General features: G+C 37.4%; 1 protein-coding gene across 1 annotated transcript in view; it reads right to left on the reverse strand.

Moving 5' to 3' along the window:
- LOC111142998 (dihydropyrimidine dehydrogenase) overlaps positions 1–20,838 on the reverse strand; it is an 828,681-nt gene that overhangs the window by 113,487 nt on the left and 694,356 nt on the right. The window contains exon 20 of the mRNA XM_022496386.1: positions 7,423–7,602. Within this exon, the coding sequence (XP_022352094.1) occupies positions 7,423–7,602 (180 nt within the window). The remainder of the gene's footprint in view (positions 1–7,422; positions 7,603–20,838) is intronic.

The raw sequence follows: 20,838 nt of genomic DNA on the forward strand, positions 1-20,838 counted from the left end.
TGGATTTTCTATCTGTTCCATTGATCTATTTGTCTATCCTGACACTAAAACATGCTTGTTTGATGACTGTAGGTTTATAGAAAAACTTGAAGGCAGATAGTTCAAATCCTCTAACTTTGTTCTTTTTCTAGACCATTTTGGTTATTCTAGCTCCTTTAAATACCAATGAAAATTTTAGAATCAGATTGTCAGCTTCTACAAAAACATGTGTTTGGATTTTGATTGGGATTGTGCTATATATCTGCAGATTAATTTGGAGAGAACTTATCTCTCCATTGATTTTTTTTCTCATTATTTTTTTCTCAGCAATCCCTTATAGTTTTCAGTGTGTGGATATTGCATACATTTTAATTTGTTGCTAAGTATCTCGTGGTTTTTAAATGCTATTGTAAATGGAATTTTAAAATTTAATTTTCTGGTTGTTCATTGTTTCTATTGTCCATCTAGAAATATGACTGACTTTGTATTTTGTCTTCATATCATGAAACTTTCCAAAGTTCACTTACTGATTTTCAATGGTGTTTTTACAGTTTTTTGAGGATTTTTGATGTGTTCAATATTACCATCTGCAAATGACAGTTTTAGTAGGTTTCCAATCTGGATGCCATTTATTTCATGTCTTCACTACACTAGTTAGGACCTCCAGTACAATACTGGATAGAAGTGATGAAAGTGGACATGCCAGCCTAGTTCTGCATCTTAGAAAAGTAAGTTTATTTATTCGCCATTTAAATATGATTTGTGTTGTATAATTTTTTGACATATCCTTTATCAGACTGAGCATGTTACCTTCTATAACTAGGTTTTTAGTATGAGTGGATGTTGCATTTTTGTTAAATGCTTTTTCTGCATCTAAAGACTTGAACCTGGAATACGTAAAGAAAATTAAGTAAAAAAATAAACCCAATTTTTAAGCAGGCAAAAGATTTGAATAAGTACTTAACAGAAAAGGTATATGGATGGCCAATAAAAAAAATAAGGTAGTGTTTAATATCATTAGTTTTCAAGAAAATGGAAATTCAAATCACAATGAAATACCAATGGACATGTACTATAATGGTTCAAACTGAGAAGACAGAGAATGCCAAATGTTGGCTGGAGTGTGAAAGAACTGAAACACCCACCCACACAGTTGGCAGGAGTATAAAATGGTAAAACCACTATGAAATCTGTTGGCAAATTTCTTCTAAAGCAGTTACATCCCTTTAGGACTGAGACACTACATTCCTAAGTCTTAGTCAAGAGAAATGAAAATAGGTATTCACAAAAACAGTTATGCCTGAATGCTTATTTTAAACATACTTATAATACCAGAAAAGTGAAAACAGCTCAAATGTCATTTTGAATGGATAGCCACATTGTGATATATTTATTCAATGGAATATTATTCACCCACAAAAAGAAATGAGTTACTTGACACCCACAACAACAGGGATGAATCTCCAAACCACTGTGCTGAGTGAAACAAACTACACACCTAAAAACATACATCTTCTAGAATTCTAATTATATGATGCTACAGAATATGAACAAACTATGTTGATATAAACTAAATTACCTTTACTTCTGCTGGTGGAGAGGTGGGAGAGATAATGACTGGGAAGGGGCAGAAGGAAGTCTTCCGAGATGTTGGTAATGTTTGCTATCTTGACAGAAGTGAGGATTGCATGGATGTGTGCTTTTGTCAAAACTCATCAAATGGTTCATGTAAGACCTGTGCATTTTTCTTTCTGCAAATTGTATATCAATTCAGAAAAATGAAAAGCATGAAAAAATAAATAGCATGGAAGACAGAAAACTTTTAAAGTTGTGAAGAGGAGGTACTACTACTCTTTTGCCTCTAAGACTGGGGTTATTAGGCCTCTAGTAATGGTCATGCTCATGATGTCATATGGTCCTTTTGGACAGTTCTTTGTTCTCTGTGTTGGATAACATGTCAGAAACAAATAAATAGATGGTTAGACATTTGCATATAAAATAGCACAACCAGGGGGCACTTGGGTGGTTCAGTCAATTAAGTGTCTGCCTTGGACTCAGGTCATGATCCCAAGGTCCTGGGATCAAGCCCCACATCAGGTTCTCTGCTCTATGGGGAGCCTACTTTCCCCTCTCCTTCTGCCTGCTGCTCCCCCTCCTTGTGCCCATTCTCTCTCTCTGTCAAATAAAGAAATAAAATATTAAAAAAAATATTACAATCAGAGAGCAATAGTTTTATAAAAGCACATCACTTGTGGCTTTAAAATGACATGAGAATGATGTATCTGGTCAAATGGATGTACATATTTTTGTTTCTGTCATCAAAATAAAGCCTTATTTTAAGGGGTGACAGTTTTCCTGATTTTATCCTAATGAAAGCTTTTTAATGAGCACAGACTATATTCACTGGTTAAAGCACCGATGTATATTTCACCATGTTTTAATACCTACTGAAAGTAATCTGGCATATTTGTTGTTTCTTTCTACAATCTATGCTATTCTTGAAAGGGACTGGCTGGAATTTTAGTAATAAATTGCCTTTCTTTTTTCCTTCCAAATAAGGACACTGCAGATAGTTTGTGCAGTTTAATCCTATAACCATGCAGCATTGTACTAGGTGCTTGAAAATTCAAGTATAAATACGACATCGTCTCTGTTTTCAAGATGCTCATAATAACTTCGGTGATGAACAAGAAGACATATAACCAGAAGGTAATATAATAACTGCAATACCAGTTGAGAAATGAGGGACTCAATTTTCCCCGACGGAGAAGAGGGTCGTAGATGACTTCACAAAGGAAGTGACATTTACAGTACATCTTACAATAAATAAGTGATGGATCAATATATTTATTCAGCAACTCAGCTACCATGCCACTGCTCCTAGTGGTACGTGTCGTGTGAGACCTGGGCACACAGTGTGTGGTCTGAGTCCTCAAGAAGCTTAGACGTGAGGTATTTTGCTAAGTTAAGAAGGAATAAAGGTTGCTCACCTGCCCACCTCACTCCACTCTGACTTCTTTCCATCTCATTTTACAAAACTAGGCTCACACATGAAATAGGACTTTAAGCTCAAAGTTATTTTTTTCTTCTTACACTCATTTCATTTCTGATGCGATGGGGAAAGCAATGGCCTGGCAAGTCAAATGACTACTGGTTTTTAATGCTACCACTTCGCTGTTTTCTTACAGAGTTCATTTGTCATTCATTGACATAAGCGGCATTTACTGAGTCCTTACTGTGTATCAGTAGGTGTCGAAGGAATTGGGAAGTGGGCTTGCTGTCTGGTAGAGGAAAAAGACACTTAAAAATCCAAATGCTGTGTGATACTTGTTACAACTAAGGCTGAAGAAAAGGAGAAATTAATTCTGGTGTAGAGCTCAAAGAATAACTCAAAGAGAAGGGGGTTCTTGCGAATTTCTCTTCAGTGAGCGGGAAAGACATTCCAGATGTAGGGAACAGAAAGTAAAAATGCATTCAGATCCCAACCAATCAGTAGTTTTGGCCTGTACTGTTTCCCTTTCGAGGGCTCTTGTTTAGGAATCCTACTCTAATCTTAAGCACCAAAAAAAAAAAAAAAAAAAAAGTGAAATCATTTCCTTCCATGCTTTTCGATTGCAAAATTTCTGCTCTAATTTTGGAGCATCCAATTTCTTTCATATTTCCCAAGCAAATAATCTCAACATACTGTGATTTGCCACATCTAAAAATTCCAAATACTAATATTTCATTTTCTGATATCACTAAAATAGATATTTTGCCTCCAACTCTAAAGAAGAATTTGTGGATAAAGTTATACTAGCCGTGATAGTCTCAATTAAATATTCTTCACAACCCCTTAACCAAAACCCTTGGGGCCAAATACAGCTCGGAATTCAGAATTTTTGGGGGGTGCTTTAGAAAAGTAAAATGGTGAGTGTGCCACATTTTTCCTAATACCCCAGCAAGATGTGGGTTAGCAACCTGGAATCAAACACATTAGTCTCTCTGCAGTAAACACGTAAATGTTCACTCTAGAAAGAATTAAATAAAAATTAGTAATAGTCTCACATCAGTTCAGGTCATCTTTGCTGCCAAATGAAACACCTGGTTTCAGGACTTTTTGGATTTCAGAATTATTAATGAGGGACTCTGGACTTAGATTGTGATTATCTTCATTTGATAGTTTTAGAAAGAGATTTGGAGAGATTAATTAACTTGTCCAACTTGCTTACCTAGTTAAGTAACAAAACATCATGCAAACCCACCAGTCTGACTTTGGTCTCTGCTAGGAACCTCTGTCCCGTGTGTGGCAAATGACCACTTCACTTTCACTGAGCTGCCTAGGTTGTCACCAGGGGGAAGGAGGCCTTGAGATTACCGAGTATAAACCAAGTGGGCACTCTGCTTCAGAGACCCCTCTTTTCTGAAGATTCTGGGAATAGCCTCTGCTTCCTTATCCTCCCAGATTTCCTTACTGCTGACTGTCTGCATGGACTGGGGATGTTACATCTTTGATGGCAAAGCATCTCTGTCCTCATGATTCTTTTTGCTTACGTGTCTTGGACCTAACTGCTGCACTAATTCCCTGCCCCAGTTTCCTCTTCAGGTTCTTTCAGAGCACTGGCCATTCAGAACTTAGTTCACTGCTTCTCTGGACTTCCTTGCCTGATTTTCTATTTCACTTCTTCTCTAGCTCAACATCGTTTAGTGCCGGCTTCCTCCACCAAGAAAAGCTTGTGTTGTGCTCACAGCTCACTTCTCAGTCTCTAATGCTATTCTGTTGCTATTCTCTTCTTTGTTACTTTTGGCAATGTGGGTCCTTGGATCTGTCCATCAGAACTACCACGTGACAAGATGGGTTCCTGGACCCACCTCTGATCCAGTGAGTCAGCATCTCTGGGAGTGGGGCCAGAGAATCTGCATTTTTCACAAGTGTGCCACATGGTTTTTAAGCACCAGCAGTTTGAGACCCACTGCTCTGTGGTGTGCAAAGCTGGCAGCTGCTCTTCACATGGGGTCTGCTCTCATGTTTGCGGGTACAGATTTATACACCTTGCACCATAAGAGCAGAGCAAACTATAAATGCCTGACTTCTTGCCTTTTCAAAGCCACCTAAAGAAACATCGCTTGGGAAGTTTCAAGAATTAATAAGTGAGAGTATGCAAAGGGATAGTATATTAAAGATACTAATTACTTAAAAGATAACACAACTAATTTGGCCAAATCCTTGTTTCCATAGCTAACATCTCATTTCTTTCCATCTTCAAACACCGTACTATAATTGGTTTCTTCTAAATTTCTACTCTAATTTATTCTAGCCTGACCTCTGAGTGAAAGATTAAGTAGAGTCGCAATTGTACTTTCCAAACAAATCTTTTCCTGTCTAAAGAAGCCAGCTACTTCTAGCAGGTCCTTCTGAAAAGGGTCTTCACTATCTCTTGTTTTCCCTGTAACATGAAAACACTGTAAAGAACAGCATCCTATTCTTCAGCTAACAAGAGAACAATCCGAGCTATTTTCGAAGATAGGCGCCCCACACTGGCAGCACCATGAAGTAACAGTTAGGAAGGCCCCCGTACCCTGGATCCAGTGTGCTTTGATTCACTGTTAGGGACATTAAGCTCAAGGGGACCATCCCCTGTTGTTTTGGTCACATCAGCCCACACTGGGGTATCCAGGAGCATAGCTCTACAACCAGACCAACTGCTAGTTCCTCAACTTGGTGTTGAGCACTGAATCGCTAATATAATCACAGAGGCAAAATCTATGTGGAAAAAAAAAAACCTTTTTAAAATGATAATGCTGAAAATGACACAATTTTGATGAAGTCTGGGCTCACCAAAAAAAAAAAAGAAAAAAAAAAAAGAAAAAAAGTCAGAATCTAGATTCCGTCTATCAGAAAATCAATTTCCACTTATGTCATTGACACAAGTGTCTCCATCATTATTCATCTTTTATTTGAATATGTAAGTTTTGAGACGAGTGCGGAAGTCCTTTAAAGACAAAACGGCACAGTGCAATGTGCCTACTTAACATTTCAGCTTACACGGTGACCGCTCGAATTTGAGACGATGCTTTTACGGAATGGTCAAAACCCATCAAAACTACTGTGTCAGAACCAATTTACTTGGGATATTTACACTGAATGAATGTAAAGTTATTTGTGAGAAGATTTTTTTTTTTTCTTTTTTTTACGCTGTGAACAACTTCCAGATATGGACGGTCATTGATAAAGGCAAGAGCACTCACTGTCTAAATACTGCAGACTCAGTTTATGATAATATGATTAGTTACATTAATAATGCTGCTTAGGCACAGTCTTGCTAATTACAATATTATAAATATTAATGCCACCCACTCTCCCTTCTGTTTGATTGCCACTCATGGAGTCATTCATCACGATATTTTCTAGGAATTCGCACTGTAAGATTTTCTTTCTTTCTCCCTTTTGTTTTTCATTACTGGACTTGCAATCATGTACATTATTTCTCAAGAAGCCTTTGTTTTTGGCAACCTGGGAGGGGAGTCATAGTTTGCATTAGAAGTAGCCAAATCCAAGTCAGTTAGATGATGTTTCTCTTATTCTTTCAGAGTCTCTACTCCTGCCATCCAAAGCAGGGTATCCAGGGTTTTTGTTTTCCATTCTTTTTCATGTGACCTGTTTCAAGTTAAGATTCATTTGAATTATTAAATGCTTCCTTAAAGAATCTTTTTATACTTGCCTTTCTTTTTTTTTAATGTTAATTATTGATGTAGTGACAAGCTGAAAAGACTAAGAATTATAATTTTTTCCTCCCCTCATTCAGGACTCAAGAAACGTCTTCTGACAATGGTTGTCTATTTAGAATAACACAAAGGAAACACAAAGGCAAAATGCTGAATGTTGTTTTAGAAAAGATTTGCTAAAATCACTATATTATACAAAATGTAAATGTAGTATATATTTCTCTGAAAATAGCAGTTAGTGAGAAAGTTGGGACATAACCTTTTGAGCCCAGGTTTAACCACATAGCGGAAGCAGTTACAAAAGATACTGATTAGATTTTAATTTTAAAAACTTCATCGTATTATTCAGGGCTCCAGTGATTTGATTGTCTTGAAAATAAAAAGGTAATGTTATAATTTCCAGAGCTTGTTAAAGAATAAAGAAATCTCCAGCCTCCCACTGGACAGAATGCCAGTCATCACCACAGTAAGCAAGAATCTGGAGGCACTTCACACTACAAACTTCAATCTTTTTTCCTTTACATGACCTTGTGTTATATTGGTTTTATAAAAATGTAACTCACAGACCTATCATATAGCTGTAATCAAGCCTCCTTCAGAACGATTCCACTACAGAAATAACATCCAAAAGACACTGTGTTTCCTCTGTTAATGAGATAGTGGGAAGGAAAACAAGACCTGATGTAGAAAGCACCCAAGGTAGAGTTCTTAAGGACAAGAGGAGAAGTGAGCCCATACCTTTCCCATGAGTTCCGCAATACGGGGAACTGGTTTCCCTTTCTGGTGACTCACGGTAGCTGGACTCTGCCCGTCCCAGTCTTGTAGTTCTTCAATGCTTTTCAGATATAGCAGGGCTCTGAGGCCAGTGCAGTAGTCTTGGATGACAGTGAAATCCTGATTCTGAACAGCACTGCATACCTAGAAAAGATGGAGCAATCAACCAAATGTCAATCTAAGAGCTAATTCTCCAAATGGACTCACTTTGCATCTATTCAAGAAAAGCGATTTATGTTCCAGGCACTGTTCCAAGCACGGCATATCAATCATTTTGTGGGGATGGGAGTGGTGGGGAGGGAGGGGCTATAAAGAGGCACAAGGAAACTTCCAGGGACAGCGACTACTTCCATAAACTTGATGTGGTGATGGCCACACAGGTACACATGTATTTCAAAAATGGCCAGATTGGACACGTTAGATATGTGCAGTTCACTGTACATCAGGCAAACCTTAGTACAGCTGTAAAAAATCAGATCCAGTCAGTTGGATTTATAAAGAATCCAATGTAGCATAGCATAAGAAACAACCTCTTAACTCTCTTGTTTTCTGTCCTTTGGGATGTACTGCCTGGAGGTAGTTCTCATGCCCAGAGGTGGTCATGCCAAGGCTGGAATGCTGTTCATCACTAACTCGAACACCACTGACCCCTGTCTCCCTTTTCATCCTTGTCTACTGGTGTTCTTCTTTTTGTTCACTATGCTCCAATCACCAGGTCTTTGTTCTCTTCCTCACATCTGCCACGTTCTTTCTTTGCCTTAAGACTTTTTCATAAAATCTTGCTGTTTAGAAAATTTTTCCCTTCTACCCATGGTTGACTACTGGCCCTTTCCCTTATCATGGTAAATATAACTTCTTTGAGGAGGCCTCCAAGAGCCCAGAATAGGTTAAGGCCTTTAATTACTACTACATTTTTTTCCTTATAACTATTGCATTTGATGTACAGCTCACTCCCCAAACAGGCTGAAGCTTCAGGAGGGAAGAACCTGTTACTTATCTTGGTCACCATATTTTCCCCAGTGTCGAGTACAGTGTTTGTCACTTATTCTGCTCTTAATAAATATATGTGGAGTGCCTGGATAATTTAGAAGAGGTATTTTAATTTGAGTGACCATATGTTAGAAAATAAAGAATTAAAAAAATTCCAGAGTAAAGGAAGGCTGAATCTGAAAAATTAGGATACTTCCAATAAAAATAAACTTGAAAGTCTGTGTTGGGCTTTGAGTTAGAGCTTGAATTTAATGGATTTAGAAAAACACTTCCAGGATAATTATTACCAAAGACACCTCCAAAAGCAGGAACAAAAATCCTTCATTTCCTATTCTGAAGTGCTGTACATTACTACAATGTAGAGAAGAGAACTGAATAAATACAGAGAAGAATATTTTCTATGAAGCACATTATATTACGTTAAAAAAATTGTTTCTTAGGAAGAACAATTTGAGTATTAATTAGGCCTCTTATAACTTACTGAGAGTTGATTTTTTTGAGAGCAATGATGAAAAACATCATTATAATTTCCTCCACAGAATTTTTTTAACTTTAAGTCAACTGATGCCTTACTTTACCTTCTTCGTTCACAAGGAGATTCCAATTTTTTCTAGTATATGCTTATGGTATAATTTTACTCTAGTCTTAAAATAGTTCCCCATATGACCATAAGACATCAAATTTTGAAAACACACCATATCATGATCTTTATGGGATGTTCATGATTGTTGTAAAAACTTGCTTGCTAAAAGTTATCCAGATACTTTGTAACATATGAATGGTAATGTTAAATCTCATTTATCCTGAGTTGTCCAATGAGAAGATACAAAAGCCTCTAATTCTCTTAATCCACAAACATGGCACAATTTGTATATGGTAGACTAAGCTCCATGGTGCTGGAGTGGTCAAGAGCAGACTCGATGTATTTCATTTTATATTTCATTTCATTATTTTTTAATTAAAGTAAATTAACATAGACTTGGTGTATTTTTAACTATGGAAGAACATGGCGGGCCTCAAGACTGGGAAGACTACATCTTTCCTACCCTCTCCTGTGTTCCCATCCTAAAGTGTTACTGTGTCACATATTAGGGAGCTATTCTGAGTAGGTGAAGGGAAATAAAACCTCAAGAGGGAGAAGAGACTACAACATGGCGACTGAACACGGCTGGGATGGTGTGCTATGCTGGAAACACTGGAAGCCGCCATCAGACGTAGGTGTTTAAAGGGATCACTTCAGGTACGTTTCATCGTAAGGCAAATGCCAGACTATCTGTATACGTTCCTAAAATGAGTAATTTAATTTCTACTTTCTGATAAGATTAAACTTAGTAATTTTCCTGACAGAACGTCTGATCGTAGGAACTCTGCGTGCTGATATTTTCTTTTAAACTTTCAATACACATATAAATTATCTGAGGATCTTATTGAAATGCAGATTCTGTTTCCACGGGTTTGGAATGAGACCCAAGATCCTGCATTTGTGACAAGCTCCCAAGTGGTACTGATGCTGCTGGGCCACCCTCGGAATAGCAAGATTTGAAGCACCAGTAGGGATGAATCTTATCTTAACCTGAAATGTTGTCTGCAAAGTGAATTTCTTACAACTAACAATTTCTTGATTTTTACCATTACACTGTAGCAACATATTCATGGCCTTTAAAGAAGCACTACTTATTAATAATAATAAGTCCCATCTGAGAGACAAGTAATTTTCTGATGAAATAGTAATAAGACCCAAAATAAATCTTAGGATGCAAACACAGCTTTGGGAACAGAGCTCCGGCCATGGGATCTGATGCTCAGAGAACGGATTTGCTCAGAAAGATGTCTTGTTCTTGCCTAACCTTTACACTCCACTGAGGTCTTTATCTCTGTCTTCAAGGTAAATGACTCCTTTTAAAACTCCAAACATGTAGCTGCTATTCCTAAATGGGTATATTTTATATGACATCTCTTTGTTTGTTTAACAGCTCTGATTAGGACTCTTAATAGGTGTTAACATGTTTGCTCAGTATAATTTGTAAGTTCTTTATGGTGAAGGCTAGTTTATCTTTCTTCCCAGCAGGATATCAGGTGCCGTTGTAAGGATCATTGCCCCCATTAATTATTTCTATAAGCGTGAATATCCCTATAGTGAGCTGTTTTAAATAGGGGCCCCTGGATTCTCAGCAGGATCAGCCCCGTGCAGGGCCTGAGTAGGTGGTGGCCCCCTGTGCAGCATGAGTTGAGGAGTGTCATGAAGTTCCTATTGCCACTGAAGAGCCTCCTCCAGAGGTCTGACACAGTGCCCTGAATTCTTGGTTTAGGCAGGCACATTTAGTCAAAGCCTGCCTATGCAAAGTGAGTGTACAAACACCTGCAAGGTGACAGAGGGTTGTGCGGTGTTATTCCTTTCTCATTATTTCTCATTAAGTGAGATTAAGCACATTAACAGTAAATTACCTATTTATGGTGGATTTACATCTTAAAAAAATCTCCTTTACCTACATTATTTCTTTCAGTACTCAGAACAAACCTGCAAGTTAAGCAGGAGAGAAGATAATGCTTTTCCTTTAAAAATGGAAAGAGCTTGAATTTGAAAAACTATTTCTTCTAGTCCAATCTAGTGGGTTTTTTTATGCCATATCAAGTCCTATAGCCCAGATGCTAAGAGCATGCGCACAGAAGTCAAGCAGAATCAGGTTTAAACTACATCATAGTTGTGTAAGTATGAGCAACTTTCTTTACTTAAAAATGGGAATAGTGCATAGGAAACTAAAAGGCAACATTACTAGCTACTATTTTAAGCCTTAAAATAGTAGCTAGTACTTAGTAAGCTAGATTGGCACAAAAATAAATTTTGTAACATGAATAAATCATTAGAGCATGAATTAGGCAAGATACAATTTTTTAAGCCTAATACTTTTTTTGTCTAATGCAGTAAAAGAAGGTTGTGGACATTGTGTTTATTTGTGGTAAGTAGAGATCTCAAAAAAAGTTCTGGTCTGGTTGCCAGAAGCCACGTCTGAGACCCCGCTCTGTCATTCAGTAGCTGTGACTGGGGCTAATCAGACTTGAGTCTCCCTCTCCCACCTCCCAATCTGAAAAAAAGTGTATGCTAATACCTAATTTCTTATTGTGGGGATCAAACTGTATTACGTAGGTGGCAGTGCTGTCGAAATTACAAAGCTCAGAAAGGACAGGAATTGTACTAAACCACATAGTTATTATTGGGTAATTTAAAGTTGAAAGTGTCTTCGAGGCCAAAATGGAAAGAAAAGGCCAAGTTTGCCTAGAAAGAAAAAAACAACTTCCTTGAAATGTAAAAGACAATTTACTAGGAAGATAGCAAATTGAATCCAAATTGGATTACCAATATTAATCCCAGGTAAATAATTTGGCAAGGAAGGGTTCTACAGAATCAGAACACCGTAGACTGGCCAATGTCTTTGTGTAATAGAGCATCAATCTCTCATATGATATTTCAAAATGTAACAAGGTTCTTAAATAGGAATCTTAAACTACCAGACGCAATACAGAAGAATTCACAATCATTAACTACCGCTTTTCATTTCTTATCACGTAGGTGGAAAAACTACACTCCAGGTCTTAGAAATATGTGCCACCAGGCTATATGCAAGTAAAATATATGTTTCTGACTGAATCCAAGTAGTCTTTAAGTTGCTATAAGTTTATTAGTAAAAGGAGTATTGGAGGGTACCTGGATTTAAGTAAAAAAGGAAATTCTTCTGCAGTGTTTATCATATTCCAAACTATACTAGTAACAGAGTCTCGTGTAGCTGGAAGAAGTTCAAGAAGGGCCATATGCACCCCAATGTTCATAACAGCAATGTCCACAATAGCCAAACTGTGGAAAGAGCTGAGATGCCCTTCAACAGATGAATGGATAAAGAAGATATGGTCCATATATACGATGGAATATTACTCAGCCATCAGAAATGATGAATACCAACTTTTGCCATCAACATGGATGGGACTGGAGGAGATTATGCTGAGTGAAATAAGTCAAGCAGAGAAAGTCAATTATCATATGGTTTCACTTACTTCTGGAACATAAGGAATAGCACGGAGGACATTAGGAGAAGAAAGGGAAATATGAAGGGCGGGAAATCAGACGGAGAGACAAACCATGAGAGACTGTGGACTCTGAGAAACAAAGTGAGGGTTTTAGAGGGGAGAGGGATGGGGGGACGGGTGAGCCTGGCGATGGGTATTAAGGAGGACATGTACTGCATGGAGCATTGTGTATGGTGCATAAACAATGAATCTTGGAACACTATATCAAAAACTAATGAGAGACTGTATGGTGACTAACATAACAAAATAAAAAAATTTTTTAAAAAGTTGAAGAGTATTTCTATGAACACAGTCTGAAGATAAAAGACTGAATAAGAAGGATTATCCATCTAATTCCTAAAGAGTTCCCAGAAAAAGAAAAAAAAATCCAATGCACTCCCCTTACTAATTTATTTTGATAAAGCGTTAAACTGTTTAAACAATGTAAAACACCTGCAATATTTTATCTGGTGCTTTATAGTTTTCAAAGCATGTTATCAAAAAGTCAGAAATATTTACATAGTGATTTATAGTTTTCAAAGCATGCCAACAAATAAGGCACAAGGCAGTCTAGAACATTTTCAGACCAGCCTACTTATTTCACAGATTAGGAGTCCAGAAAGGTTAAATGATCTATCTGTGGTCACACAGCTAGTTAGAGGCAATGCCGGTCTCCCCACCTGGCCTGAAGCTCTCTCCAGTATAGCACTGCCTCCCCAGTATCATCTTCCTTGGTCAGAGAAGGTGCCAATAAGTGCTTAGTAAGTGAGGAAATCAAAACCAAACATTGAATGCTTTGCCCCAACTCAAAAGATTAGTAGGTGGTAGAGCCAACAGTCTAATGAAGATCTTTAGAAGTCAGAAGATCCTTAAGAGCTTCTCCCTTCTGTAAATTTCACAATCTTAAATTTGATGTCTCACAGAATTAAGGAAGCACATATTTATAATTTCCATAAGAAGAAGCACATTACTAAAAATGATTTCAAATTTATTATTAATGAATTATGGCAGGAATCCACAGATTTTTTAAATGCCAGGATTTTAATAATGGGGCGATCACTTGAAGGTTTATGACGAAAACTGGAAAACAGACCTCTGCTGTTGTTGGATGGAAATGCAGTTTCTAATTTCATCTGTCCACACCCACTGAGCAAAAACATCAGATGTTCTAAAGGCACCGAATCAGTCATCCCTCACTGAGTTGATTTCTGTCCAGTACTTCTAAACAGACATATAAAACTACATTATGATTTTGAAACTGCTGTACAATACATATTCTTAAGGTAATAATTCAGAATAACAATATCTCCCTATGAGTTTTTGGTGCTACATAAACATGGCACTTACTAGAATTCATGAACAAAACACCAAAATTATAATTTTATAAAGCTATAGGTGAAAAGACAGCCCCTGGAGATACGTAGTGCATAAGGAGCCAGACGGGTATATATTTGTATATCCACATAAAACCACCAATCTTAGTTGTTCTATCATATTAGTTTCCATTTGTTGAAGGTGTACAACATCAAAGTCGTGATGTCCCTATATATTGTATTTAGCAGTAATGTAGCAGACTCCGTGAAGAAATCAAAGTGAGAGTTTCTAAGTAGTTTCCTGGCAATTGAGACAGCAGGTTCTTTCATCTGCTCTGTAACTGTGGCAGCACATTGATTTAAACTCCTTCTGAGATCTCAAATGCTTTTATACTCTTAGGTCTCTCAAGCAGCTTTTTTTTTTCCCCAAAGTGATAAAATTCTAGCATCCAGCAAAATACCATCTTGTTTCCCCCAAAAGGAGAGAGCTTATTTAGCTTCGCTACTAACCTGTACAGGATCACTAAGTAAAATAACTGTCCAAATACCGTGCTATCAAGAAACTCGGCTTTCAGTTCAGTTTTCTATGTTCTGACCGTACCAAATTGGGCTGGGGGAAAAAAAAAAAGAACAACAGAATAGTCCCACAGATGTTGTTTTTTTAAGAGTTCAGGTTAAAAAAAAAAAAAGAAGCGAATAAGCACTTCTGCTTATTAATTACAGTTTAATGTTGTCCTTTAATTGCTACTCACTGATAAATGCTAAAGGTAGAGAAGTCACTTAGCTTGTTTTGTATATCCTATATTTCATTGTCAATAACATTACTTATCCTCTTATCTGGTCTTTTAAATTATATATTCTCTGACAAATTCTATGTATATGAATAACCCCTTGTCCCCCAATCAAGAAGGAATTCTATGGTGTTTGAAAGGTTATTTTTGAATGTCCCATCTGTGGTCATTCTGTATCTGATTAATTTCCTAACCCAAATTCAGCTGAAGATGGGCTAGAGAGAATAAAATGTTTCCAACAGATTTGGTACTGGGATCCAAACCAATTTTGTCAACTGGAATATGGAATCTAAGTGTCAGTTCTCTAAGTATTTTCTCCAATGTGACATAGATGACGAGCCACCCACCTGACTGTTATTCAGAACATGGTGGGGCTGATCTTCTCCACTGACTTTGTTCACGATACAACTTGACTGGGGACAGCCTAGGCTGAGGAGTCAAAGGGATGTACTGTGCCCTGTAGGCGAGATCGCCTCTGTCCCCTTCCTTGTGGCTGCCCTTTGCAAAGTCAGCTTCAACTGGATTCAGATCTCAGTGATGACCTGAGCCAAGAAATCGTAATGAAAAAGAACCACACAGAGACACAGCCCCTCTCTCTGCCTTTTATGAGGGGACAGAGATAAAATGGGTGAGTCAGGCACAACCCAGAGGGCCCAAGAGTGGGAACTGCTGTCCTGCGTCTTCAAAGATGTCGCTGTTGATGGCCCTGCTTCCCCACAGACACAAACGGAAGCCTGAAAAGACCTGGGTGAGACCTGGAGCCCTCCGCACACCCGGCTCCCCTATGCAGCCCGGTCTTTGGGGAGGGGCTGCGGTTGCAGTCTGGGGAAGCTCGGCCACTCTGCCTCAGGAGAAGGGGCATTTTTCTTCTACGATAGAGTCTCTTCATCTGAGGCTACTGCTGTGGGGCCGCATCAGTTACCACCGTAATTTTCAATTATTCTGTAGTAACACAAGTGGTGGTGTCAGGGTTTGCGTGTGGCATCGTGCAAGCTCAGCACCTCCCTTGATAAAAGTGGGGCAAGAAGAGGAAACTGAATATCTAAACAATGGCTGTCAGAGGACTAAAATCCATAATTTTAGGCAAGCTCTCTTTGTCAGCAGTGTCAACACAGCTGGCAAAATCTGACTTACAATATCATTTACTAAAATACCACGTGGGGTTGGGATGATAGGAGAATAAGTCGTAATGCCTAGAGAGGAAAAGTCTACTGAGCAAATTCACCCATGGAAATTAATTTTCTGGACTCTGAAGACAGATAAAGCCATGTGGTTACTCAACAACATAAGCAGACACTCAACATTCCAAGAAATGGGGACTATCCGTCTGAAATGAGAATGTTGTTAACATGGAAAGAGGACCTCAGATCACACTGTCCACCTCTTAAAGCACTCACAGTTGAGTAGTTGATTTTATGGTTAATCTATCATTGATAAAAACACAAATTTGTGAGCATAGTGTGTGGCTATGATATCAGTGAGTCCACGATCTTGACTGAGTTGCCAATACAGACTGGGACACGAAAGTTAGACAAAGTTCAGATGACTGAGAGTGAATTATCTATTTACGAGTTAAGGGCTACAGAAAACAACAAAAATGAAACTTACTTCCAATTCATATACTTAAAGCACAGTGCATACCTTTGGAGAGCTGGAGAAGCAAAGCCAAAGGTTTGAATTTTTTAAAAGGAGCTTTTAAAAAAAATCAAAAACGTGCTCATAATTTCTTTACTACACAAGTGGAAAATATGAGGCTTATAAAGTTTGTGATTATGTGGAAAAAACAGGAAAATAAACTGTATGCTAGGTTCTGATTTTTTACTTTTTGTTTTTTTGTTTGTTTTAGTTTTGATTTTAATTAGCGAAGACCAAGAACCTAAAAATAAAATGCCTGTTACTGTATTATCTTTTTATGAGTCGCTTTATGAAAAATATTGGGGACAACTGCTATCTTATGTACTACTGATTTTGTCACTGGCACTAGTTGAAGAATTGTACAATGTTAGCATAAATTGCTATCACATTTTGAAAATGACCAAATGTAGTTTATTCTAGTTAAAAAATTATCTGTACATGTAATGACACATTTCCGATATAAATAATTAACCTGCTGTGAATAAATAAAATGTTATTGAAATAATTAAAAAATGCCTGCCTTTCAGCCTCCAAAGCTGGGTTGGTGCAATATGGTTAGATATGAATGAGTGTAATGACCAAACAAACACTTTTATTTGCGCATTTCTCACTAGAAGGGCACATATGTTATGACTTGTGAGTGTGACGATTAACCTGAAGAAAGATGACAAAGACTAGCAATCTAGGCTGAGGGTTTTAGAAGGATGCTTAGAGGTGACTGCATAATTTACCATCCAGACACTTGAGAGTAAGAGGGAAACTGTTAATGAAAATCCCAGGACAATGAGCACACACTAAAACTGTCCTGAACAAACCTGCATCCCTGAGTCCCTTACTTATTAGAGGGATTTTCCCCTCTCTAAATCGGAGGGAGATTTTCACTTATCCTCATGGAACACATTCTAGAACGCTCGGTCACTTCTTGTTTGGTTTAACATTCACTCCTTCAGGTACTTACGCAGGACTCAGCTCATTGGTTGGAGTCACAGGGCTTTTATTGTTTACGTGGGATTTGGGATCTCAGAGACCTAACCTGATCCAGAGGATCCTAAGTTTAAAGGGTACCCCCCTCTTGACCTCCAAGTATCTTTTGGCATATGAAAAACTCAAGAAGGATAAGAAGGGTAAAGGACTGCCTAAAATCTGAATCCTGTAAGCTAGACAGAAACACCCTTAAGGGTAGAAGATTTTTATGTACTTTACATACTTCTCAGTCTGTTCTTTCATAACTGTCATTTCTTTATGCTTTACCCAAATTCCTCTGACTGAAATTCACTTGGTGGTTATTACTTTCCAGACTGTGCTAAATATGTTCAATGTAGCATCACACTTAAACCTCACAATAACACTACAGAGTATTATTATTTTCTGTAGTTTAGCAGATGGGTAAACAGAGGTCAGAGATTAAGGGCCCTAACAACAGGCTAATAAACAGCAGAACAAGGGTTCAAGTCCTAGATCAAACTGTCCCTAGGATCCGTTCTCATAGCAGCTGTGTAATCTTGCTTTTTTTTTTTTAACCACTACAAAGGCACCTGGCTTTCATGTGAAAACAGGAATAAATATACATACATGCATACATACATATAATTTATATACATACACACATATGTCTTCCTATCTTATCTATCTCTCTATGTTCTATCCAAAATAGAATTCTTGTGAGGAATATATCAAATAAAAAGATATGTAAGTACCTAGAACATACCTAAAATACATGTAAGGATTACAATATAGATCTCATTCTCCAGCTTTCAAAGACACAGTAAAAGGGTACAGACTATATCTGTTTTGTTCATCACGGCACTCTCACAGTGTTTAGCACATAAAGATCTGTGCCTGGTAAATGATTTGTTCAAATTAATAAATGAACGAATGAATTAATGATATATTAATACCATCCAAGGACAAGAAAAACTCTAATTTCCTGCCAATGATATATTTTCATCTCCCTCTACTTATACAAATTTATCATAATTCAGAATTCACATCAACACACAATAAAATACTTTTATCTCAACTTCTACTGCTTTTAAAGTCTATGCCCCTTATTGCACCATTAAACATGAATACCTTTGCATTATTACTTAACTATTTTTTGGGTATACCAGTGTCCTTTCCAGGATAGAGAGAAGTAGATCTACTTCAGCATTCTTCTTGATACTCAGAGTACTATTTGTTACAGCCAAATTTGACAGAGTTTATATATGGCTTATTGCTTATCTCATATTCCCAGTTTGGATACCTGAATCTTTTTTTTTTTTTTTTTTAAGATTTTATTTATTTGTTTGACAGAGAGAGGCACAGCAAGAGAGGGTATGCAAGTGTGGGCGGGGGTGGGTGGGGAGGGAGAAGCAGTTTTTCGGCTGAGCAGGGAGTCTGCTGCAGTGCTCAAACCCAGGACCCTGGGACCATGACTGCGCTGAATGCAGACACTTAATGACTGAACCACCCAGGTACCCCTGGATACCTGAATCTTGACAGCAGCCACCATTTGATTCTTTCTCTTCTGGAAGTCTCCTTTAATAAGAACTGAAGAACTATGTAATTCAGAACTCTATGAAGACATTTGTTTAACAAAGATTGAACTCATGTCCAGTATATATGATGTTCTAAACTACTCCTTTTCACATGTCTGTACATATATTGAAGTTTTCATATACAGCAATCTAGATTCTAGCTACACTGAAGGAAGAGAAAACAGAGCCAGGAAAAGTTAAGGGAAAGGTCTCTATTCTTGTTGTGTGTCTGGATTCTCTTATTTAATGTTTTAATTTCTGCATCATATACCCAGGTAAATCTAGTGTCTCCTTGGATCTGAACCGACATTTTCATTTTAAAGAATTCTTTCTCTATCTTTAATTATTTCAAGTTCATATTTTAAATTTAAAGTTCAGAAATTCATCAACTTACCCTAAGAAGATCAAGGGAAATAATCAAATTTACTACGGAACAGATTTGTGCAAACACTGGCATTTAAAATAATTTGCTCTCCTCTAATATATGTCCTGTAAAATTGCCTCATCTTCTCAGGAAAGGCCTTCTCTATTTGTTGGAGATATATAGCCAGAAGTATTTAATAGATCATTCTGGATTTTGATCATAAGAGAGCAATTTTAAGACATCATTTCTTCAAAAAAGTCTTTCTCTATTACTCAAAAATTACCCACTCATTCATTTATTCTTTCATTCTGCAGATACTAATTTATAACCCAGGCCTCTGGTTCTTTTCAAATTCTATTATCAAACAAAACTTCTGACTGCAAAAGCCTGGGGTTATACTGTTCATTTTAGATTTGTCAGAATAAACCTTCCTTGAAAAGCTGTTGTGAGGACCAAATGAGATAAGAATTATGAAGTGCTATTTACCAGGAAGTCTCTCTCAGTGGATGTGTGACACAATGGGTCTCATTCAGAGGGAAAAAAAATAACTGTTCAAGTTCTTAATTGTACGTCTTCATGTGAAACTAGTGCCTTTTGAGTTCTCTCCCCATATTAACTAGTTTCTCAGATAAGTTACTAGCTGAGCCCCTGGACTAAAATTATCACTTCTATGTTGTAAACAACTGGCCTATGACACACAGATGAACATACAAGATAGATTGTTACAAACAAAAAATGACTGAATGTCACTTGTCATACTTAGAGAGCATAAACTAAAACCTGATTACCGCTCCCCTCCCCACAAATCAATATACTATAGGCTCTAAATGAATTATTGAATATGAGTTAGAATATGAATATGAATGAAAGAACAGATAAATAAGATAAATGAAAGAACAGATAAATGCAGGTAAGTGAACTTTATCTGTTTTACCCTTCAGTCTTGTCTATAACATGTCACATTGTAAATTAAACTGTTGCTTATATTCTGAGGTTGTTAAAAGGAACATTAGCTAATTATATAATCCTTTAAAACGCCATAGAACTGACTGTTTCTTTTTAAATTCTCTATATTACTCATATTTATTTTGTGTGTTTTAGAGACATCAGGCGCTATGAATATGCAACATTATTCTTTAATTTAGTTCTGCAAGACCAGGCATGTGCAATGCACGCTGTATTTGGCTGTATTGAATTCCCCAGTGATTAAGCTGATTTTTAGTTTGCATCACTGTTTTTGGGCCCAATGATGAGTCATAGAACTTGTCTCTCACCTCATATACATTACTGCATCTGGTGTCATTAGGACAGAGTTAATATCCAGGATGTAGTGATTGATTTAGGGAGATGATAATGAGATTATGGCTCATGCCCTTAAAGCATGACAACTGAAATCCTATCATTTTCCACATGAGGAAATATGCTAAATATTATAATATCTGACGTGTCTATCACTGTGGGATTAAGCCAGCTATCTGAAACAGAAGTTTGATATTTAGATCCTTGGGTATATTAGTTTCTTTTGTCTTACAAACACAGCGTAATTGATTTGAGGATAATGAAGGTTTATATTTGCATGCCCAAATTTTTAATTCCAGAAGTCCTTAGGTCCTCTTGGTTCAGATCTGTCCGCTTATATAACAGAAGCCAACAGCAATCATTGTCTTTCTCTCCTCAGACTTTGTGGGGTGTGATCAGTGAACGGAGTA

The sequence above is a fragment of the Enhydra lutris genome, unplaced genomic scaffold (genome assembly GCF_002288905.1).
Source record: "Enhydra lutris kenyoni isolate GAN:26980312 unplaced genomic scaffold, ASM228890v2 scaffoldscaffold9, whole genome shotgun sequence".
Taxonomy (NCBI): Eukaryota; Metazoa; Chordata; class Mammalia; order Carnivora; family Mustelidae; genus Enhydra; species Enhydra lutris.